Source organism: Aplysia californica, unplaced genomic scaffold (genome assembly GCF_000002075.1).
Source record: "Aplysia californica isolate F4 #8 unplaced genomic scaffold, AplCal3.0 scaffold00159, whole genome shotgun sequence".
Classification (NCBI taxonomy): Eukaryota; Metazoa; Mollusca; class Gastropoda; order Aplysiida; family Aplysiidae; genus Aplysia; species Aplysia californica.
Genome location: NW_004797429.1, coordinates 650,360 through 675,100, shown reverse-complemented (window position 1 = coordinate 675,100; position 24,741 = coordinate 650,360). Strand labels below are relative to the sequence as shown.

The 24,741-nt window shown below is 40.9% G+C and overlaps 3 protein-coding genes across 3 annotated transcripts; 2 read left to right on the top strand and 1 right to left on the bottom strand.

Annotated features, from left to right (window-relative positions):
- The first annotated feature begins 8,482 nt into the window (after positions 1-8,482).
- LOC101852690 lies at positions 8,483-9,430 on the top strand. Its single transcript, XM_005097639.1, has one exon. It carries the CDS (start codon positions 8,483-8,485, stop codon positions 9,428-9,430), a length of 948 nt encoding a protein of 315 aa, XP_005097696.1.
- Positions 9,431-11,313: 1,883 nt separating this feature from the next.
- LOC106011670 (uncharacterized protein K02A2.6-like) lies at positions 11,314-12,267 on the top strand. Its single transcript, XM_013082102.1, has 2 exons — positions 11,314-11,668; positions 12,038-12,267. Exons 1-2 carry the CDS (start codon positions 11,314-11,316, stop codon positions 12,265-12,267), a joined length of 585 nt encoding a protein of 194 aa, XP_012937556.1.
- Positions 12,268-13,300: 1,033 nt separating this feature from the next.
- On the bottom strand, positions 13,301-24,319 carry LOC101852472 (NHL repeat-containing protein 2). Its single transcript, XM_035969586.1, has 10 exons — positions 24,126-24,319; positions 23,185-23,471; positions 21,734-22,042; positions 20,663-20,942; positions 19,040-19,124; positions 18,459-18,690; positions 16,175-16,297; positions 15,164-15,382; positions 14,474-14,687; positions 13,301-13,649 (listed from the first exon to the last, which is right to left on the bottom strand). Exons 1-10 carry the CDS (start codon positions 24,283-24,285, stop codon positions 13,405-13,407), a joined length of 2,154 nt encoding a protein of 717 aa, XP_035825479.1. The 5' UTR covers positions 24,286-24,319; the 3' UTR covers positions 13,301-13,404.
- Positions 24,320-24,741: the final 422 nt, after the last annotated feature.

Here is a 24,741-nt window from a genome sequence, read left to right as displayed (position 1 = left end):
AGAGAGAGAGAGAGAGAGAGAGAGATACTTATATGAAGAGGTAGAGAGACAGATATATGGATGGATGATCGGATGGATGGATTGATGGATATACAGACAGACAGACAGACAGACAGACAGACAGACAGACAGACAGAAAGACAGACAGACAGACAGACAGATAGATAGATAGATAGAGAAACAAAATTACCGACAGACAAATAGACAGCCGGTCTTACTTATGTAGTGTTTTTACACCTGCATCAACACAATTTAGGTCATTTCGGGTGGCCGTCTTTGACACTGCCAGTAACGGCCAAACTAGTTTTGGTTTTAGTAAGTGTTTTACGGCACAAACAACACAATAAGGTCATATACGTGCCGAAGATTAGAGGTGTTACAAGAGAGTAACAAACACAAAAAAGAAGGAGGGGAGATCAGGACGATAGGTGTTTGATAGGAAAGAAGAAGCAAACCACTGCAGAGCACCCGTCAACCACCCACGAGTAAAAAAAAAAGGGGGGAGGGGGGTCGAACCTGGGTCATCCGCAAAATAATTAAGCGCGGCACCATCTGAGCGGAGTGTGTACCGAGAGAGAGAGAGAGAGAGAGAGAGAGAGAGAGAGAGAGAGAGAGAGAGAGAGAGAGACAGAGAGACAGAGAGAGGGGGGGGGGGAGAGAAAAAAAGAGAATGTAAAAAACACTCAGAAAGAATTTGTTGAGGTTATGCATGTTTTGAACAGTTTGATTTCCTCGAAGAAATTTTTCACAATGTTCTAACTAACAAAGTTGCACCCGCTTTTTTGTTGCTTGAATTTTGTAAAGGCTTGGATGTGGTTTTGCAAGGATTTTAAATGAGTTTTATAAGTTCCTTTCTTTATTGTTGTTGTTGTTGTTGTTGTTGTTGTTGTTGTTGTTGTTGTTGTTGTTGTTGTTGTTGTTGTTGTTGTTTAAGAATAATCTGCTACGTCCTCTCTTTCAATGCCGATTCCGAATCTTGATTGAACACGTTCTCTTCCGATCGTCCAATGCTCCACGAGAGCATCAAGGCGACAATATAATCCTTTTGAGTGTGTAACGGGGTTGGCTTAAAACCTCTTTGTGGGTGATTGATGGGTGTTCTGGTGCGGTTTGCTCCTTTTTTCCAATCATACATCTATCGCCCTTATCCTTCGTCCTTCTTTTTTCTGTGTTTGTTACTCTCTCGCGACATCCGTGCTTTCTTGCCGCGTCTCCAATGTTTACAGTGAAAATGTGACATCTTCTTATGCTCACGCTTTGTTATGAACTGTTTTCACTGTTATTAAAAATGGAGATACCAAGAAAGCACTCATGGGGTCGCGCTCTTGTAACACCACTTATCTTCCGCACTTATAAGACCAAATTGTGTTGTAAGTTCAGTAAAACCCTTACTGAAACGAATAAAACAAAATCTCTTTCAACAAATCTTACAACTAGATGGTTTCAAGACTTGAGACTAGCGCTCGTTTTTCAGAGGAATGAGCTATTGGGTGTGAAAAGTCGAGAAAACTCCCCAAACAACTCAACTTGAGGATTAGAACCAAGGTCGCTAGCACCACAGTCCAGCACGATACCAGGTGAGTTCGCATAAGACATCCATCTTATCAAGTAGGCTACTGAATTAAAACCCTGTCTTTACCCGTTAAACGTCTAAAACTGAACCATTAAAATTGACATTTTCTGCTCTAAACGGAAGGATTAATACAGTTTGCTTTGACAGTAGGGGGTCGGGCTGGACCTCATAAGTAGTGGCAATCTCTTCTCTGCGTGGGGTTAATAGTAACAGTCGGGCCACAGAACAAGAAAGAGAAGAAAGAAGAAGCGATAAGTCTTTTGCAGTGGCAACAGTCTTCATTTTGATAGGATTGTAAAGAGAATGTTTTGTTTGGCTCTGTATGGGTCATTGAGTGTTTAAAAAAAGAAAGACCGACAGACAGAATCAAAAGAGGGATGATTTTTTTTAAGGTACTACCTTCAGTGACACCCTCCAATCACCTGACATAAACGGGATGTTAATTATCATTTTATTTTTTAAAATCGAACAAGCAAACGATTTTGAGGCCCGTCTGTCCCTTTCCCCAGCGCTGCGGCCGGGCCTATCTCCCTCCTTTGTGTGGAGCTAACACCCCGAGACTTCCCGGTCCGGTGGGGGCCTCACATGGAGCAGACTGCCACACGTGGCGGGAAACAATCAGTCTGTCGTTTGGATGAGAGGGTGGGGGGTTGAGGGGGCTTTTTGGCGTCCCAATCATTGGACCTACTCTGGTAGGTCACTTAGTACAGTTTCCGTAGGACCTTCTAGTTGACTATAAACGGTATACGTCCGTATTTGACCAAATTCATATTATCTAAACCGCGAGTTGCTTTAACACCATCCACCAGACAGACGGTGGAACTCTCCAAATTATATTATATTCTGCATGCAACTCTCAAGAATACTAAAAATATTCTCAGCCAACAACTCGCTCCTCTCCTGAGAAATCCCAAGGGGGCTCTCGTGGCCTAGAGGTTAAGGTGTTGACCTCTCATTCAAAGGTCCCGGGTTCGAATCCGGGTAGCGACCGAAAAAATTTTCTTCTCTAAAATTGTCTGCTTTCACCTCCTTTCATGCTCTCTAGCAAAGTTCTGTTGTCTGCTCTCAATTCCACTTTCTGCCCCCACCCCCTCACCTCCTTTGCCCCCTCCTCTGGGCTCCTGACTCTTTCTGCAGCCTTTCTACTGCTACTCCTTGGCTCCTCCTTACTGCTGTCTTTCTGCCACACCCCTGATCTTCTGGTAGGAAAGATCTACACCTAGCCTTCTCGGACAAGGGCAAAAAATCTCGGAGGGCCCGTGTGCAAGTTGCGCACGTTAAAGATCCCTTGGTGGTCTAAAATCGATAAGAGTAGGCTTCGGCCGCCACCCGGGCAAAATTCAAAATTTCCTACCAACTGAAAATATTAGGTGTGTCCCGCGCGCTCATATGACCTTATGCAGTTGCGAGCGCCGTAAAACACTTTATAAAAACAAACAAAACAAAACAAGAAATCCCAGTATAATGACGATGAGCACTAAAGCAAAAAATCGTCAAATCTATAATTTATACCAACGCTCACATACCGATGCTAGCCATGGTCCCTGGCTAAAGCCCTTAAGGGGAATCTGGTCCCCTGTGAAATGAAATGTCGAGTGGAAAATAAGACCAAGGAAGGGTTTTTTTTTGTAGTAAGGTTTTACGGCGCTCGCAACTGCCTAAGGTCATATGAGTGCCAAAGGGTGGATGTCAACAAAGAAGTCCAAACGAGAAATCAGGCTTACTCTGCTCACCTCTCTAGCCTCATCAGCACAAAGTCTGCTTCGACTATCAAGGCACCCCGGAAATAGCAGTTCACAAGAGAGTGACAAACATACAAAAGAAGTAGAGGGAAAATGACGATAGTAAGGATGAGGGAAGAAAAAGCAGCAGCAGTTCCCCCTATGTTGTTCCGGCACAGTATGAGCATGACATTGATAAATCAGCCCATTTACAATTCTACTGTGCATAAGAACATGTTGATATCCCCCCTTTGGGAATGGCCTAAAGACACTTCTGTCAGTAGCACTGCCCTGGGGGGGGGGGGTCCAGGAAAGACCTGATCAGAAACAATTGGGCAATAGAAATAATACTGTATATAACATGGTAGGAACAACACTTACTAGTCAACAACATATCGGACAGCCGGGGAGAAAGTGGCTTGGCTACCCCATGAAGATTCCTCCCACACTGCCCGCTCTTCAAGCTTACAACACCAGATGCTCAGGCTGAAGAGCAAGAGGAAGACCAGAGCGACGCTGGGGTGACGCTAGGGCGACCCTGTGGTAAACAACCTCAAAACACATCACATTTCTCTTCTTCAGGCCGCTCGCCTGGCTGCAGACAGATGATGTATCTCCCAGTGACGCCCACCGGTATCACCAGAAGGGAAAAGTAATTCGCGCCGGAGCCATCTTATGATACCAACTTAGCTAAAGTGAGCCACTGTCAAGCAGAGATTTTATCACACTTACGTATTTTATTACACTTACGTAAAGAAAACTACCCGGACTAGTCGCTCGACTTGTTCAGGTACCCACCAAGCCTCGACAACCATTTTTACTTGCTTGTTTTTATTTTATTACTTTTTAGTTGTTGTTTGCTTCTGTCCAATTTAACGGCCTACTAGGCTTGAATACATCATGTCGAAGGTGGGGATTCTTGCTCGTACTAAGTTCTAGTTTTTAGTTTGTTTTGAATTGCTTTTGGGGGGGGGGGGGTTAAGGCTGAAAACCCCAGAGGAAGTAACTTCCGCACAGTTTTCTTCTTCTCCTCGTTCAACTCTAGATGGACATTCCAAACACGGCAGTAAAACTGAAGAAAGAAACTGAAGTGGCGGACCGAAGAATGATTGTGTCGAAACCAAGGACCCTCCTTGGACCCTTCTATACCCTCCTTGGTCGAAACACACAGGGGCTCAGTTGTTTGGGGTGAACATTGAAAGTGATATATTAGTTCCTATCATAGGGCATGCAAACGAGGAGTTCGTTCCTTTGCTGGTTGAAGACATACTTAAGACTTAATAGACCATAATATAAAACGTAAAAATGCACAGCTAATATATTTATACTTTGGACTTAACACACGATAAGAGTCAATAAGACGTACAAAATGCATTGCTAATATACTTTATTGATCCATTCCAAATACCTTTACAAACATTTGCATAGTCACGCAGTGTATGATGTGCGAGGATAAAAGAACATGACATAGAAATAACACAATGAGAAAAGAAAAGGGACAAACATCTTCAGTGGCCTAGGATACGAGGGTGAGGTTGAAACTAAGAGGGATTACATCAAGAATATTACATTAAACGATGATAAATGAAGCTGCACTTATAGCATTGAGTAAAGCAGTCGTAATAAAATTGTATATTATTATATTGATGCAAACAAAGTTAAACGGTGCTGTGAACAGGTATGCTATGTGTGGGTATAGCACCCTTTTGAATACAGAAATTAAGAGCCTCCCAATCAAATGATAAGGCTTAGCCAGAAGGGTGGAAAACAATGAAACAGTCGCCTCTATTGCAGTCCAAAATGGAACAATTCAAGTTGGTACCGTATGGGATTAACGCCCTCTTCGACACCGATTAGGCTATTTAAGAGAAGGGACCGGCAAATGTAAAATAATCTATCTCTGATATGACAAAGCCAAGGAGTTCCAAAACACTCGTCAACTTTTAAAAAATGTCAGATTGGGTTTTGAACAAGTTCCATACACACCATAGCCAAGCCTGATACCAACAGAGGCAATGCCACGCTGCTCTTAGAAAAGGAAGACAATGAAAAGGAATAACTGAAAAATAGGAAAGACAATGCACATCTCCATCATCCAGGAAAATCTTTTTGGTTTTTCAACGAAATATACGTCATGTATTGCCAAAAACATAAAATTGGTTCATTTTTTAAAAGTGCTGTTAGATCAAAGAAAATCAGCAGATTATAAAGATCATACAGCAATAAAAGAACAAAACTGCAACAAGGTAATTACACAAATGGCAAACAGATGTCTATATTATAATACTTAAGCAATATAATACATACTATGTACAAAAATGAAAGACGCTGAGCTAAAACAGTGGAGACTGATTGTGATGACTGTAAATATGTCTTATGCCCCTTGATGGTAACAAACAAAAGGCTTCCTTAGATTTTTAAAATAATTTTGGTGCTTTTACACCCCCATTGACACAATGTAGATCATCTAGTAGGCAGGTTTCCAACCCTACTGTCAGGGCCAACCCAGGTAGGGAGGGATACAACATCCCTGTAGAAAGATCAAGATACACGATAAAAATTTCTCCCTACTCTGGAATCAAACTCAGGTCTCCTGCATGCAACAGCAAAGTGCCTAACTGCTACACCACATGCACTGGTCAGACTTCATTGACCCTGCCTGCCAAGGCTAACACAAGGTGAGCGGTGTGCAGTTGTACTGTGCAGCGTCTCATCAGACAGATAGCCATACTAGTCACATGAGAAGAAACTCAAAACGGATCAAAATGATTTCCTTGAGAGAGAGTGTGAGAGTAAACACTACTGTGAAGATGCAAGATTTAGAGACAATGAAGAAATCCATCCTTTTCGTTTATTTTACCTTAGTAAGAGCGTAAATATCATTTCTAAAACACAAGTTTTGACCTGAAAGTTAGACCAGAGAAGAAAAAACATTAGGAAACCATACAACAAAGCAAATTTTACACATGTTTATTGAAGCATGGACAAACATACAAGTTATTCCTACATCAGAGAGGGAACATTAGTATGTAAGACATGGTGTTGCGTGTCAGTCAAAAGTCTATCATCAGCTCAATTCAGAGCTCCCAACACTGACTGACTGACTGGGGTCCACACAGAAAATTTTCCCTAGACAAAAAACATGTAATAACAACTTTCAATTTTTTTTTCCAGTGAAGTCTCTGGAACTGAGTATTACAGAAGGCAACCGACAACAGCAACCATGTAGATCAGGTGTATCTCCAGCTAAAAGCATACTCAACAATCCATGTTTTAAAAAAAATAACTCGTAATTGTTCACATCATGTGAAAATATTAGGACTACATAGTTGTAATTATCTTGTGAAAAGATTATGTACCACACGTTTGTACTGTCTATTTATAAACCTTTTATTATAATGCGATTTTCCTTGTTCCACATGTCTCCGTTTCAGACTGATCTGTACAGACTGAATCTGAAATAGAAGTTGGCGAAACCTTATAAAGCCTTCTTATTCCTAATTCAGCAATTACGACCTCCTTGCAATTGTTAGTTTGTTGCAAATTTATCTGTACTAAACTCTACTGGTGGGTGGGTGGCGAGTGCTCTGGTGTGGTTTGCTCCTTCTTTCCTATCAAATATCTATCGTTCTTATCTCACCTCCTTCTTTTCTGTGTTTGTTACTCTCTTGTAACGCCACTAAACCTCAGCATTTATATGACCTAATTGTGTTGCAAGTAGCGTAAAACTGTTACATGTATTAAAACTAAAACGAACTCATCTGCTACCAGCATTGCATATCACAAAACTCTGTGTCAGTGTCAGACATGGAATACAAATCTCTACCTACATTCATAGACCAGCTCTGTCGCATAAGGAACCCTTCACACAAGAGTCATACCCAATGATACACTATGCAATTCCAAAAGAAAAGCAGCACCTGCAATATGTATACTTACACTATCGCTAAGGACACTTACAATGTCATAAAAACAAAAGCAAAGATATAACATCACATGATTTGCAAAATGTATGTAGAGCATGCAGAAGAACCTTCTAGAGAAGTATATCCAACTGTTCAGCAAAAGCCTTGAAAAGCTATGTCAGATGTGGATATCTGTTCATAGAGAAGATTTTACACTAAGAGATGGGTGGTCAGTGGGCACCCTGGTGGGGTATGTATAGTATCTTCTGTCTCTTCAACAACATTATTTATTATCCTAATCTTTTCCCCATTCCTGGTGAAATGCAGGCTTTATCAAGGAAATTCCTTATAAAAGACACTGCAACTCAACACTGAATCAGCAGGGATGGCACATCGAGATAGATCAAATTATTTGAATGGGAGTAAAATATCAACCGTATGAAGACCTTTGGACTTAAATGAAAAGGTGCAAAATAAAGTGGTGTGTACAAACCTCATGATTATCTGGACGGGCCAAGACTATGCTTTAGGGAACAGCAGAGCAAGGAACATGAAAAGACAGACAGAGGAAATTAGAAAATTATGGGAAGATAGCATAACAAAGTGGACTGGCAGCGACTGCGTGACATCATACTGCAGAAAGCTGAGTGGAACATCCAGCATGGTTGTAAAATCTACAGTAGTGCCCCAACAGTTAGCTAGACTACAGTATAAGTGAAGGGGAAGTTAAAGATATCAAAGCCAAGTTCCAGGCCAGATCTTGTTGTGGTACATCTCCTTTCTGAAATATTTTTATATTGAAAAACATGCTTACTATCAGATGAATTCCCTGAGTGTGGAATAATGTACATTACATGACACCTGATATAACTGTTGCGTAACGTATCAGGATTTAGACAGTACCCTTCTTTTACTCAGTAGTCACTTTTTGGTTACAGTGTACTAAAGGACAAAAATAAAACAAAGAGCCCTTCCAAGCCTGCGTGTGCGCACAAACCACACACTCCACACACAGGTTTGCCGTAGTTACCCTTACTCTCTCTAAATCTGTTTGTACCAACAAACCCAACAATATTACATGATGGCAGCGGTTGAAAACGGTATATAAGTGTCATTCCTTTACTTTTTTAATCATGGCTGAACACAAGATGGATGTTAACGTTCATCAGGCTGGAGAAACAACAGTTCATCACCGCGTGTCTCTACCCCCGCCGAAGCTCTTTGATGGGAAGGCAGTATCGTGGCCTCGTTGAAGATAACATTCTAACAGGTTTCGTTTGTGCATGGGTCTGCAGAACAAGTCACAGTCAGAGCAGGTCAGTACTCTACTGTACACTATGGGGGAGGTAACCGACGACATCCTCACGACTTTGTCAGTCGAGGAAAGCACCACTACATACACAGAAGTGATAGAGGCGTTTGATGCTCACTTTGATGCACGCAAGAATATCATTTTCGCTAGTGCAAAATTCAACAAACACACCCAGTTACCGGGAGAGAGTGTCGATATATTCATCCAAGACTTGCACAGGTTTGCAGATGACTGCAGCTATGGAGCCCTCAAAGATAAGCTCATAAAAGACAGAATAGTTGTCGGAGTAAAGGACGATGACCTGTCCAAACAGCTCCAATTGAAGCTCAAACTCACTCTCAGTGAGGCTATACAAATAAGCCGACAAGCTGAAGCACGAGATGAAAGCCAGACACTCCTACGACCTCGAGTTGAGCTAGTCACAACAAAACCACACAACATGCGTAGTGCGTCGATTGCTTCAAGGCCTCCACACAAACCACACACTCCACACACAGGTTCCAAGAGATCTTGTGGATACTGTGGTCACCTCCCTAGCCACAAACGAGACGCCTGCCCTGCCAAGTCTGCAGTCTGTGGTTCCTGTGGCAAGAGAGGCCACTATAAAGCAGTTTGCCGTAGTCACCCTAAAGTTCAGGAAGTCGCAGTCAACTCCTACCACTTAGCTGAGGTCCTAGACTTTTTAGGTTCCATCACTGTGAACGAAGTCGACAGCTCAGATGAGTGGTCTGCAATCATCAAGTTGAATTCCGTCCAAACAAAGTTCAAGCTTGATACTGGTGCTGCAGTCTATCTCATCGGAGACAGAAGGGTGGACATAAGTCAACCTCTCAATAGCTGCAGCAAAATTCTAAAAGGCCCTGGTGACACAACTCTGTCTACTCTTGGCACCTTTGAGGCTGATCTAAAGTTCACATAAAAAGCCATGAAAGAGACAATATTTGTTGTAAAAGACCAACCACATGCCCTACTCAGCAGGTCAGCTTGCGTAAAACTGGGTCTCATTGCCAAGGCTCAATACAGTCCACGAGACATCTCCTGATTTCAAGAAGGAGTTCACGGATGTCTTCAAAGGACTAGGACTACCGGTACTGAAAGACCCATACACGATCAAGGTACACTACAAGAGGCGCTGATCCTGAGTGCTTGTACACAGCACGAAAAGTCGCACACCCTGCCTGTCCTGCCAAAAGTCAAGACCAAAATTGACCGAATGCTGGCTGAAGGCGTGATCTCACCCGTAACTGAACCCACAGAATGGTGTTCCGGCATGGTTGTTGTGCCAAAGAGAAACGGCTCAGTTAGAATATGCGTGAACCTCACCAGTCTAAACAAGGCAGTGCGACAAGAAGTCCATCCTCTGGCCTCCATAGACGAACAGCTTACCAAGCTTGCAGGGTCTACAGTATTCACTAAGCTGGATGCGAGGAGTGGATTCTGGCAAATCCCTCTCGATCCAGACTCCAGAAGGTATATACTACCTTCATAACACCGTTTAGGAGATTCTGCTTGAACCGTCTTCCCTTCGACATATCCTCAGCTCCAGAAATCTTCCAAAGGAAAATGTGTAACATTCTGGACGACCTTCCAGGTGTCATTTGTCACATAGATGACATTCTAATTCATGCACCTGATCAGGACACTCACAATAAGCGAGTTAGACAAGTCCTGAAGCGTCTCAAGAGAGCTAAGATCACTCTAAGAGACAAGTGTGAATTTTCACAGCATCCATCAAGTTTCTCGGACACATCGTGAAGAACTCAGGCCTCAAGGCAGACCCAGCAAATTCGGAAGCCATTCGAAAAGTCCCTCAGCCCAAGAATGTCACTGAGTCACAATGCTTTCTGGGTGCGGTGAACCAGATGGCAAAATTTTCTCCTAACTTGGCTACTGCAACTTAACATTTGCGAGCATTGCTAAAAAAAGACACATTGTGGACCTGGGGAGAACATCAAGAGGCATCTTTTCAATGCACAAAAGATAGCCTCACCACAACACCTATACTGGCACACTACTCGCCTGACCGGGAGACTATCGTTGCTGCAGATGCTTCCATGTCTGGCCTCGGGGCAGTACTTCTACAGATACAAGATGATGGTTCTCGCAGACCTGTCAGCTACATCTCTCGAGCTCTGACAGATGCAGAAAAGAACTACGCAGTCATAAAAAAGGAGGCCCTTGCAGCAAAATGGGCATCAGAATGCTTCAGTGAATACATCCTTGGCAAGCAGTATACACTGGAGACTGATCACAAACCCTTGGTCTCTCTCCTCTCTACCAAGGAACTCCACAAAATGCCACCAAGGATCCAACAATTCCGTCTGAGGCTGGTGCGCTTTTCACCAAATGTGCTGCATGTTTCAGGAAAGCACAGATCACTGCGGACGCACTTTCTCGTGCTCCGACAAATATGCCATCAGATGCAGAATCACTCTTAGTTGATGAAGTGGCAGAATTCGGACAACAGGCTATGGACAGCCTCCCTACTTCACCACAGAGACTTCAAAATATCGTTTTACAGCAGAAGAGCAACCCAGAAACGTCAGACATTCGGGAATACTGTACTAGAGGCTGGCCAGCATACATGCCTGAAAATCCACTTCTGAAACAGTATTGGACTAATCGTCATCATTTCAGCATTGTGGATGATATCCTTTTGTTTGACGACCGACTTGTCATTCCACGGGATTTGAGAGGGACATTCAGAATCGACTCCACAAAAGCCATCTTGGCATAAAGAGGTGCCGAGCTCTAGCTCAAACTTGAGTCTGGTGGCCCAACATCACCCGTCAGATCGAGGACATGGTGAACAAGTGCAACACTTGTGCGAAACTTGGACCTGTCCAGAAGGAACCTCTGTTCCCTTCCTCGTTACCAGACCGACCTTGGTCTCGATCACTGGCCATGGATCTGTTTGACATAAAAGGTCAGACCTACATTGTCGTGGTCGACTATTACTCTCATTGGGTAGTGCTAAGCTTACTCGAAAAGCTCAACAGCGTATTCGATATCAAGTCCATCTTTGCCACTTATGGCATCCCAGAGGCAGTCGTGTCCGACAATGGCCCTCAGTTTTCAAGCGCCAGCTTCCAAGCTTTTGCAAAAGAGTTTGGTTTCATTCACATCACCAGCTCTCCAAGATATCCTCAGAGCAAAGGTGAGGCAGAAACAGCAGTGCAAACAGTGAAGCTTCTTCTAAAAAAAGCCAAAGATCCATACACTGCCCTCCTGTTATACAGGACTACTCCTTTACAAAACGGGTAAGCCCTAAGTGAGCTCCTCATGGGATGGTATCTCCAAACCAAAGTGTCCATTATGCAGGACAACTTACATCCAAGTTCTGTTGATCTACCCTCTATTCGTCAAAGGGAGGAGAAGAGGAAAGAGATCATGTGTTTGCAATACAACAAGAGACACGGTGTCAAATCTCTTCCAGAAATTTGTCCCGGTGATTCTGTCCACAATTGAGACCTAGACCGACCACGCATCGTTAACAACAGACACCCCAATCCGCACTCCTACACAGTGACCACTGAAAAAGGGAGCACCGTTTACCGCAATAGAAGTCATCTCCTGGCTACCCCAGAGCCCACTACAACACAAGAGCCCGGAGACAACACACCATCTTCGACACGGCAACCTGACACCCCAAGCCCTGCTCGGGAGTCGGCGCAAACGGCGGAGGCCCCAGCGGAGACACCATGTGTCAGCCGATACGGCAGAGAAATGAGAGTACCAACGAGACTAGATCTGTAACCCAGTGACTGTGTGACCTAATTTAGCTCTGTGCTCTAAATTCAAATCCAAGTCTCAAGAACTCTTTAATGACGTTGTGGCGACTAACCTTGTGTATTGTTATGTATAGTACGTGTATTGTTATGTCTAGTACGTGAGTTCATGAGTGAGAGTTCAGGAAAAGTTGCCAAGCTGTTCGAGTGAATGTACTGAAGTCATGTCTCGTCCTGGAAGGCCTTATGTGTGTGTATTTCTCTTCATGCTATAACAGGATTATACTCGCTGTCTTTCCATGCGTTCTAATAATTTGCTGAAAGAAAGGACATGTATGCTACAAAGTGTTGTGAACAAGTGAAACTTTTAGAGATCTATTTAAAGTAAATGATCAACCATAGGGACAATAACTTCGGGGGGGAGAGGTGGACTAATGTACATTACATAACACCTCTGTTGTAACTGTTGCGCAACGTATCGGGATTTAGACACTACCTTTCTTTTACTCAGTAGTCACTTTTCATTACAGTGTACTAAAGAACAAAAATAAAACAAAGAGCCCTTTCAAGCGTGCGTTTCTTCGCTCTCTCAAAATCTGTTTGTACCCACAAACCGAACAATATTACACTGAGAACACCAGGTTTAGAAAGTTCTGAGCCCAAGGTTCAAAAGCTCACTTTGTTCTTTGCTCTTTTGTCCAAAAACAGAACTAACGTTCACTGGACACTGCAAGTTAAATGACATTTATATGCCTTAGAAAGTGAAAGTCTTTTCCTTTCTATAACGGAAAAAATAAAGAACACATCAACCAAGTTCTTCAAGCAAACATCTACAAAACTGCAGCTATTCAAATCAGAGGCACAAAACTGTCAAAACAAAATTACAAAACCTGCATCCCTCCAAGCAGTTAGTTATAATCCCCAATCAGCATGGAAATTGTTTGTACTTGTACCCTTCAAGTAATGGAAGAAGCTGGGTACTATTCAGAAAATAGTAAGTATAATATAACATTATATTCCAACACACAGAGATTCTGTACAAATGCAGTTTGGAGGCACAGTTCTTTATATGGCAAGTCGATAACAAAAAACATAGCTTTTATTCAAAATGACAACATAGTATGTCAGGCTAGTCATAACAGGACATAGTGGAATACAGAATGTACTACAAAATATTCAATGATTGTCTAAACTGACCCATTTTAGGAGGTAAACAAACATTCTCATCGTCTAAGCACACAAATATCTGAGTAGAGATGTTGAGATTCACGCGCCCAGGACTGGTTGATGGGGACAGATTGATCCTGAATGTTGCTTTCTCGCTAGATGTAGGATTATCCTTTGTGAAACACAGCTTTCCCTTCCGCTCAGCAGGGTTCAGAGTCTCCAAAAACTTTTGACCTGTTTCATCTGTAATGGAAAAACAATAAAACATGTTCACTATTCTGTGAAACACAATTTACAACACAATGGGAATACATGTAGCTGAACTCATCAAGAATCAAAAAGCAATAAATATTGAACTATTTCAGTGCAAGACAAACAAATCAATAATAGGCATTCTCTGAAATTCAGCTGTGTTTATCTACAGTCTGGCACTGACACCATGCACACAGAAAACTCTAAATCACAGATAGCTCGTACAATTTGCCACTCCGCATCTGATATCTCTTTAATCTTTCTTTATCGGTTAAATCATATTATGGATATGTCAAACACATTTGTCAATCACCAACACTTCTGAGTTGTCCGTGCCTGACTGTATCTAGAAATCATGCCTTTAAACAACAGTACAGTATCTATGCTCCAATCACATCCAAAGGTCACTACAGCACAGACAGAAACATTTTCATGAGAAATAGTCAAGCTACTGAGGAAAGCTGAAAACCAAAATTGTAAAGGAAAAACTCTCTGAACATTTTTGTGAACAAATAGAAGATGTAAAATAATAAAAGCATGAAGAAGTTAACCCGTTTTAAAATTGGATACTTTTGAATAATCGATAATTAATAAATAGATTACACTTAATAGGTACCCAAGAAGAAATGTGCATTACAAGGGCACATACACATACATAAATCATATACATATTTAAATCTACAATACCAAATAGACAATATTACACCAATGCAAAACAATTTTACAAACACACCAGACTGTTGTATGTTGGTAACAGCATGTGCTAAAGTAGCCATCTGGGACAAATAAACGTGATGGCACAAAGAAAATCTCACCAAAAGCAGAGAGCTTCCATGCATTTGGCGCCTCCATGTTGATATGTTCTCCTGGTGACAATGCCAGTGGTACTGAAAGCACTACTTCCTTACCGCAAGCGGAGCAAGATATTTCTGGTAAAACTTCGTAATTTCCTTCTGGTTCCACAACTTTTTCACTTGGTGAATCTTTCGGGAAAACTATCGGAAGCTGCAAATAGAAGATGCATTGAATCTAATTAGTTAGATTCATGCTTTAAAAAGGGCCAAGATAGGAAGAAATATGGGAAATACAAATAAATATCAAGAAAAACAAAACCTTGAGCTCTAAGTCATTTGAGATTTTGTGGTTCTGTCAATAAGTAAACTATCAAACACTTACATAATCGGTACTTTTCAGACAAAACATTCAACGCATTGGAACTTCTTAGAATATGCTAACACATATTTTTGCAAAAATAAAAGCACACTGACACAATAACCAGTATTTATTGCTGGAAAAAGCAAGACTGATCTAAGTAACGGGAGGAAAGTTCAGTTTCTGAAAGCAAATGGCAGCAGGCAAATTCTTTTTTTTAATAGTTCCTTTATTTCTCTCAACCTTCTAGGTTTTCGCCCATACAAAATCCATGATCATATTAATGCATTTCCTTTTAACAGACCAAAAAAACATACAGATATCCACGCCTACTGATGGGGAAATAGTGTTGCACTTGCCTGAAATACCGTCCATTTTGTATAGTCTACAACTTTGATGGCATGATTGTTAGTGTCCGCCAAATAAATCAGCTGACGTTCCCTGTCCACAGACACGCCACCGGGCTCGTTAAATTCTGTTTTCTTCAGGTCAGAAGGGCTCACGGTTCCCCCAGCCTGTCCCGTTCCTGCCAGTGTCTCACACACGCTCGTAGCCAGGTCAACAATTTTAATCTGCAATATCACCAAAGAAATAGGGGGGAAAAATAAGTATTCTAAAACTTTTAATAAAATTTGTCTGCAAAAACAAAAAAAATCACTCAATGCTGCAATTGACATACATGTACGTAAGGCACCAGTAATAAAAGAAAAGACACAGCATATTTAACTTCTCTGAGTATCAATCTGTCTGTCAGTCTGATACTGTTGACCTTTAATTCAATAAATACATTCCAAAGATAAAAATAACTTCTCTTCATTCTCCAGAGTTAAGAAAACAAAACTTAAATTTCCAACACCAGGCAAAATTCTTATACTTGCATTTTTTGTACTTAAGTATGTGTGTGTGTGTGTGTGCGCACGTGTGTGTGTGTGCGCACGTGTGTATGTTTGCGTGTGTGTGTGTGTGTTTGTGTGTTAGGATAGCAGTGCAAGAGGATAGACTGTGAGAGCTTACGGATACAGTCCTCAATTAAGAAACTTTCATAAGAAAATGAACATAACATTTAAAACCATTTACATTACAACAATGTACTGAAAGGTTAGAAATATTTATCCAAATTTGCAGTACCGGAATTACTGGTCAAGAGTCATTTGACCCAACTTTGAAGAAGTGGAAGGCAGGTTCCACTCCATTGGGTTTAAGAATGAATCATTCAGTTGTGACAAATATATACAGCTGCACATAGAGTAGACAAAGTAATTATGTTCAAGTTACATCTCATCAGCCTGGGATGTGCATCCCCAGTTGGATGGACAGTAAACTAGTTTCTTCCCACAACCTGGATAAGACAAGCATTCTCTCACCTTATGATTGTATGAATCTGCAACTACAAGCGGTCCTTCATCTGCCAGTAATGCCACACCCAAAGGATGCTGAAGCTTTGCATTTGTACCTTTACCATCTTCATCTCCAAAGGCAAACAGATTCTGTATGAAGATGAACCAGATCAATGTTAGATACTGTGTTGATAAAAATGATAATACAGTGGAGTCCTCTTAAAGTGAACTCTTTGGGACCAGAAGAAAGTGTTCACTTTATCCGAGGTTCAGTTTAACCATTTGGAAGGGTGGACGCCTAGAAACAGTAGCTATGCGCAGTGGTGGGTCTAGGGTGGAGTTGGGGTGGGGGGACAACACAGCGGGCGAGCCTGGACTAGAGCTCTTTCTTTCTGATTGAGATTGCCTTCGCCAACGCCAAGCTGGGATTGTCTGCCGATACCCGAGGCAAAGAATTTTATTTTCACTGAATGGCAACAGTGATACGGTCGGTCCGTTCTTCGCTTTCACTCATTTTGGGCGTTCACTTTTTCCGATTTCCCCATGAAAAACCGGTTAATTTTATCCACTATTTTTTTACTTAAACAAATAGCGTTTCAATCGGGACCACAGAATATCGTTCACTTTAACCGATTGTTCAAATAAAGCGTGTTCACTTTAAGCGGACTCCACTGTAACAATAAATTGCATTTATATTTAAAAGAAATGCTAACCCCACCCAAGACAGTTGTGATCATCAACTGACACCGCTCAAGTAAGAATACCCTAACTAAAATCAAAGTCATTTGGAGAAAAACCTTTTGTATTTGCTGGCTGTAGAGCCTGGAAGAACGTCCAATAACAATTTAGAAACATAGAAAATACTGAGTCTCTTACAACCTATTTGAAAACACATCTTTTTATATCATGAATACTGTTTTTTGTGGGTCTGTTTTTTTTTCCTTTTCAGTCTGTGTATTTCACTGTACTTTAAATGATTACACAGCTCTCAGAGTTTGCTTCCTAATGGGATAAAACACCATATTGCTGTATCTCTTATTATTATTGTTATTATTATTATTATTATTATTATTATTATTATAATCATTATTGAAACAGTATCCAACATTGGCTAATGGGCTGTCAATATAATAATATAAATACAAAAGAACACAACAAAATATATGACACATTGAAATCTACAATGTAATACACACAGTAATACCGATTTTTTGAGTCAGTCAAGTCACTTCTGGTTCAGTAAAACTGTCTCTACTAATGTGTCTATTGCTGTGACAGTGACCAAGCTGTAGCAACAAGCATTGAAACAGAAGAGAATCCATCTATAATCTATAGCCATCACTCGAAACAAATTTAGTGGGAAAATTATTTTTCAATGTCATTATCAAAGGCCTGGTAATTTTGTTTGTTTTAGTGAGGTTTTATGGTGCTCACAACTGCATAAGGTCATATGAGCGCCAAGGTGTGGATGTCTTTACAGGGAATCAGGCTTACTCTGCTCACCTCTCTAGCTTCAACAGCACAAAGTCTGCTTCGACTGTCAAGGCATCCCGGAAATAGTGGGCCACAAGAGTGTGACAAACATTCAAAAGAAGTAGAGGAAATATGACAATAGTAAGGATTAGGAAAGAAAAAGCAGCAGTTCCCTGTTCTAGATCAGGCACAGTTATGAGCGAGACATTGATGAATCAGCCCATTTACAATTCTACTGTGCATGAATGAGAAAAGCCCCCCCTTTGGGAATGGCCTAAAGACACTACAGTCAGTGGCACTGCCCCGCGGGGTTGTAACACCTCTAATCTTCTGGCGCTCATATGACCTTATGCAGTTGCGAGCGCCATGAAACCTCTACTAAAACAAACAAAACATCAAAACACAGCACACAATTGAGTATTTTTCACACATATCAAAAGATTGCACACCACTTCATCTTTTTCACACACATCAAAACACTAAACACTCTTTGGTCATTTTTACACATATCAAAATGCAGCACACCATTTAGTTTTTTCCCCACACATCAAAAACACTACACATCATTTGGTCTTTTTCACACATATCACACACATCAAAACACTACACACCATTTGATCTTTTTCACACATATCACAGACATCAAAATACTACACACCATTGGGGGTTTTTTCACACATATCACACACATCAAAACGCAACACAACATTTTTTTTTTTAACACATACCACACACATCAAAGCGCAACACACAATTTGGTCTTTTAGATATTAATCACACACATCAAAAACAACACAAAGTTTAGGGGGGGTTTTTTACACATCAAAACACTACACACCGTTGGGTCTTTTTCCCCACCAACCAATCCAGACACTTTGCAAGAGGGCAGGCTTATTGTCCTGATGGAGGAGCTCTCACTGTCAGCCACATACAGGGTGCTGGTGGAGCCCTTGCTCCCTACAGCCAGTCCCGAGGGTTGAGCAAAGCTGGCTTTTTCAGGGTATGCATTATTTCTGTTCTCTTCTCTGCCAGAACCAGCAAAGCGAAGGCAGGTGCCTTTTGGGTAAGATCTAAGAAAAAAACGAGTAAATTAAAATGAAAAAAAGTTTAAAAAGCAAAGAAGGAGGAGGAGGAGGAGGAGGAGGAAGAAGAAGAAGAAAAAGAAGAAGAAGAAGAAGAAGAAGAAGAAGAAGAAGAAGAAGAAGAAGAAGAAGAAGAAGAAGAAGAAGAAGAAGAAGAAGAAGAAGAAGAAGAAAAAGAAGAAGAAGAAGAAGAAGAAGAAGAAGAAGAAGAAGAAGAAGAAGAAGAAGGAGAATTAAAAATTTTAAAAAAGCATTCACACACAAATTAAAACACCAACTTAAAAACAACAATGAGCCCACAAAGAGCAAAAAGAGAAGGAAAAATGTGCAAGTTCACCTCTTTTTGAACCATGGACCATCTGACAAGAAGTAAACCCACACTTGATGAATTCCAGACATGGCTACGAACAAAACTGGGACGTCTGAAAAAAAAAAGAAAAGAAAGATAAAACAGGGAAAACTGAGCAGGTGTCCAAATATGACAGGCTATTTATAACTTATATACAGTCTGTCCTCTTTAAGCAAAACCGAAGAAAGCAAAATCACCACATGCGAAATGAAATGTCTCCGCAAAACCACAATGTCCACAACTAATTTCCTGATTAGTAAAAGGGGGGAGGGGGGGCATGGGGGATTGGGGGATAAATAGGAGAAATAATGAAGATCAGGTCAAAGCCTAGCAGTTTGAAAAAACTAGCCTTACAATGGCTGAGCAATTGGTCAACTGTTACGACCACAGGAGCCAGGTACAAAAATATGAACAAACAAAGCTAAACAGACTGTGTGAGCAGCCTGAAAAGGGAGAACAACTCAACAATTTTTCCCCTCAGCACAAGACTTAATGGGACTTACCTGACCACAAGAATATGTAACAATTCAATATGAGAATGGCAATACAGAGTCAACTTTCGCAATATGTTTTATACATTTTGAAAACTGTAGTTACTTTAAAAAGTTTTCCTGTCATTTATGCCAATGTTACTGTAGGTCTTTATAGAGCTGACATTCCAAATACAGTCAAAATTGTCCAAGACACCCACCCTTTGTCAAGGAGAAAAGCAGTTGTCTTTGACTGGTGGATGTCTTGGACGGTGTCATTTTAATTAATTTTTTTTAAATGTAAGGGGGAAGTGGGAAGTGGTTGTTGGTACCGGTAATTGTCTCGGTCAGAAGGTGGTTAGAGTAGGCTTGGCTATAATCCCATGGGTTCAATAAAGCATTAATTGTATGATTATTGCACTTTATACCAACACAACTCTAATATGATGCATACACCCATTCATGTCTGATCGTATATGAAGCTCTCTCTGAGGCATGGAAAACATACTTTAGCTCTATGCTTGGCATAATCCTGAGGCAGTTAAATAATAAGCATGCATACTAAAAAAAAAAGAATTGTATGGTTTTTCCCTAGTAACCTCTAATTTTTAGCACTATAAATTTTATAAGATGACCTATTTGTGTTACAAGTGCAGTAAAACTCTAACTAAAACTAAACTAAGAGGTATATCACCATACTAAATTTTTAACATTATGAAAGTTATTTCAATGGCAGAGAACTCAATTACCCCCTGAAGGCACAAGAGAAAGAGGAAAAATATTATGCAAAGAAAGATGAAAACTTGTGCTCACTTGGGATTCTAATCACAAACAACTGAGTATCTATCAAGATCTCAATCAGGTGCTCCACAACAAATAATGTGAAGATAGTCAATGCAATAATTTACAATAGGTTGCTTAATGGTTTAGAATTCTTTTTAAAAAGTATTACAATAGGCCATGAAGTCATGAAGCCAGCACAATCTCAGAAGTGATGAAGAAAATTTAAAATACATCTAGCTCCATTTCCAACATTTCTAAACACAGAAATCACAAACCGTGACAATTTAATTTGTGCCTTGACAATTGATGCCACTTCCAGTTCATTCAACACAACAGACAGAGGAATAAAGACACTTACCACTACCCTCCAACTGTGGGTTACCAAGCTCCACATCCCACGGAGAGGACAGCTCTTGTTCAGTAGAGACTTTCCCTCCCTCATTGTCAAAACCTTGTCTGCCAGTGCCAGCAACTGTGACAACTGACTTGTCCACCAAACTGATGACCCGTAAGCAATGGTTCTCTGTGTCAGCAACGTAGATGTGATCCTTGTAGCCAACGAGTCCTTGAGGGGAGGAGAATTCGGCCTCTGACCAGTTGCCATCTTTAAAGCCACGCTGACCACTCCCAACAGCTGCCTGTAAGCAGGAAGACAGATCAAACATAACATGCAAAAGGATACTTCTACCAAATGGGCACATTTTTATGCAACTTACAAATATAGGTACCAAACAGGGCACAGGACAAAAAAATATACAATCAAAGAGGGGTGTACATTGCATTAGGTAAGACTCCATATTAGAACAATGAAAATGTATGAAATGAAAAACAACCCACACACATGCTGGGATGTCCAAATAGAACTTTTATGCAACATAAAAACTTTTTTGTGTTGATACTCAGTTGCACTATCAGTATAGCTTTCTTTTGTCAAGAATGTAATTTAGTTTTCAGGCATTTCCATGCAACGCTGTCACTTACAAACTAGAGCCCACTTTCCTAAGCTCTCCTCATGTATTTCCTTCAGTACCTATTGGCTCGGCCACCCAACCCAAAAGTTATGAATAAACAAATGAGAAAGAAGAAAAACCAGCACAGAAATCCCTGCTCATCCTTGCTCAAACCTGCTTTATATTAATTATTATTTACAATAATTACATTTACATGGCCCATAACCATGCTCTACAGCAAGTTCTATGTATTTTACAACTATTATTACCCCAGCAGACCTTAGAGCAGGACTCAGAAACATTCTCAGCCAACCAGGAAGCATGCGGTGCAGGCAGCTAAAAAAACGCTCAAACACTAACAAACTGGCTTTCCAACCCTGGATCAAAACATTCTCTTACCATTAACATCACCTTTAAGCTAATACTATGAAATGTCATCCTCCTCCCTCACAGAATCATGCCAGAGTCTGCCACCGTACCTGCACAATCCCATTGACGTCTGTGATGAGGATCCTGTGGTTGCCACTGTCAGCAATAAGCAGCCACTGCCGCTCAGCCCAGAAACTCACTTTTCCCGGAAAACTGAGATCAAAGTGCTGACCCTTGTCAGACTCAAGGCTGATGGGAAGGCTTGACGGTCGTAACTGACCCCCAGAAGAGAAAAAATCCACTGCCACTGCCAAGAATTCTAGCACTCTTTCCCTGCCACCTTCTCCGGCCACACTGTACAACAGTTCACCGTTCGGTCCAATGAAGAGTAAAGTAGGCCAGCAAGAAACAGCCAAAGTCTGAGGAAAAATATATTCTCTATGAGATTTTCAAAATGCAACTACTGCTAAAACTTCCAAAATGAGTCAATACACGAATTTCTGAAAATCAGGTCACTTTTTTTTCCTTTTTTTTTTTTGTAAGTGTTTTATGGCGCCGCCACTGCATAAGGTCATATGAGAGCGCAGGGGAATAACACATTTTTCAGCTGGTAGGAAATTTTGAATTTTGCCCGGGTGGCGGCTGAAGCCTACTCTTATCGATGTTGGATCACCAAGGGATCTTTAACGAGCACAACTTGCACATGGGACCTCCGAGATTTTTTGCCCTTGTCCAAGAACGCTAGGTGTACATCTTTCCTACCAGAAGATCAGGGGTGTGGCTGAAAGACAGAAGTAAGAAGGAGCTAAGGAGTTGCAGTAGACGGGCTGCAGAAAGAGTCAGGAGCCCAGAGGAGGGGGCAAAGGCGGTGAGAGGGAGGGGGCAGAAAGTGGAGCCGAAAGCAGACAACAGCACATTCCTCGAGAGCAGGAAAGGAAGTGAAAGGCGACAATTTTAAAGAAGAAAAATTTCTGTCGCTATCCGGATTCGAACCTGAGACCTATTCAATGAGAGACAAACACCTTAACCTCTAGGCTATGAGAGTACCCTCAGTTCACTTTGAGCCACAACCTATACAGAAGAATGATCATTGCAATAAATTATCCCCTAGTGAGAGACACTGTAGGCTCTATCTATTTCTGAAAGGGAACTTCTATGTAACAACTATTCTTACAATTGGGTTTTAAATTGTAAGAAATGGAGGAGTGTATTTGGGCTTGAATAGCATGTGTACATGTTCACCATTATAAAATAATTTCACTGTGGAAACATGTAAACTTAGCGGAGGGGGGTTCTGTTCAATATAGAAATAACAAACCTTCATATGAAAATAAGTAAACAAAAGCTGAACAATACAAATGCAAAAAAACACAAAAACAAAACAAAAAACCAACCCAAAATATAACTGACATGTCAATAAGACCAACTGAGCTCTCTACATTTGACATCTGAACTGAATTCAAACAATAACAACCATAGCGAAATCTTGGATACTGGGAAGACAAAAAATTTTATCTCAAATGCTTAAAAGAAAATATATTTGAAATCAACAGGAACCCACCGTCCACAGCGTGGCATCTTTGTCATTTACCACCGGATGTTTAATCCCGTATCGTAGAACTGCACTTGTGATGTTGGCAGTCACCTTTTCGTTGAGGAATTTGGCAGAATGAACACCTACGACAGCAACGCCAGAGCCTAGGGGATACACTTCCTCCACAGCCTCAAGGTCTGGGAGAATGTGCATACAGTTTATACAGCAATAGGTGAAGAAGTCGAGCACAACTATCTGTCCTTTCAGTTGTTTTGAAAAACTAAGTGGCTCCGAAACATTCAACCAGTCCAGACCTGGAACAAAAAAGAGCAACCATCATTAAAAAAAACAAATTAATCCAGTAGTACAATCAAATGGGGAAATTGAATACATCCACCAAAAAGGCAAACAAAAATCTATATAAAAGAAGGATGGAAGACAATTATGCTGTAAAAGTAAAAGACCCACAATTCTCACCCCCACCCCCGTGTGAGCATGAGGCAAGCCTTAATGTTCTTAAAATTAGGCTAGATCTAGATCTAGATTAAATCTATAATTGTGAGGACCAATAGGTATCAGCTGCATTCTGCTCTTGACATTTCGTTCTTGCATAACCATAGATCTAGACCTAGACTAGATTTCTAGTCTCGACCTAGACTCTAGATCTAGATCTAGGCTAGATCGGTTGTACCGTAGTTTGGTGGGTTTTTTGTGTGTGCTCTTTTTTTTTTCCACTGTTTGTTGTTCATGGTGTGGAATGGCCTTCATCCAGCCCATTAAATAAACTAAACCTGAAACTTATCTCTACAACTTAGGCCTACTGTATGTTAGCACACCTGAGGGGGTGAGAATAGCGAGACATAGATCTAGAGCCATAGGCTTACCACTTCCTAAATATATTATTGCTTTGAATGAGAATGGTAAATAAAATAATTGGCTGTATCAGCATGACTTGGGGATCCATTTACCATTTTCGAAATCGGGTATTTTAAACCCAATTCTTGACATCTGTTGCAGATGTTTCGTAATCTTTTTCTTGCGGGAGTCAGGAGTGGATTCTGCGGTGAGTTCATCATCAAAATCAGCGATAACACCAAGAACATCATACACATTTGTAGCAGAAGACATTTTGTATTGTGTCGCTTCCGCGTATTATCGGAATAGTGTACTGTACAGGGTACCAAATATGTTTTCTTTGAGTTCGAGTGCGTTCATTTTTATAGCGCGATTCCGTACATATTTTCCTGAGAGAACGGCAATAATCTTTCTAAGAAGAGCTCAATTTTGTATGATCATATATTAAATATAAATCAAAAAATGTAAACCAACGTTTTAGCCGAGTTTTTCTTCTCATGAATCCCTTAATAATTAACAATTTCAAAGGACACATACGCCAAAAGGATAGTTGTTGCTTCCTTCGCAAGTAAGAAAAGAATGCTTCAAAATAATATTAATTCACACATTGGTTTATGTTTTCTTAGGGTCTTTTTCCATGTTCCAGAGACCGTCATCTTTTTTTTTTTTAAATACAGCTCTATATCTGCGCAAACATCCACCTCTTTTTCTCTCTCTCTCTCTCTCTCT

What these genes read in the sequence shown, in the direction of transcription:
- LOC101852690 (XM_005097639.1), top strand. Translation starts at nt 8,483, where the DNA reads ATGGGTCTGCAGAACAAGTCACAGTCAGAGCAGGTCAGTACTCTACTG.
- LOC106011670 (XM_013082102.1), top strand. Translation starts at nt 11,314, where the DNA reads ATGGTGAACAAGTGCAACACTTGTGCGAAACTTGGACCTGTCCAGAAG. An exon ending in AAGATATCCTCAGAGCAAAG is followed by an intron (nt 11,669 to 12,037) that starts GTGAGGCAGAAA and finishes ACTCCTACACAG; the next exon opens with TGACCACTGAAAAAGGGAGC.
- LOC101852472 (XM_035969586.1), bottom strand. Translation starts at nt 24,285, where the DNA reads ATGTCTTCTGCTACAAATGTGTATGATGTTCTTGGTGTTATCGCTGAT. An exon ending in CCCACAGTTGGAGGGTAGTG is followed by an intron (nt 19,125 to 20,662) that starts GTAAGTGTCTTT and finishes TTTTTTTTTCAG; the next exon opens with ACGTCCCAGTTTTGTTCGTA. An exon ending in GTGGGGAAAAAGACCCAACG is followed by an intron (nt 16,298 to 18,458) that starts GTGTGTAGTGTT and finishes ATCTTCATACAG; the next exon opens with AATCTGTTTGCCTTTGGAGA.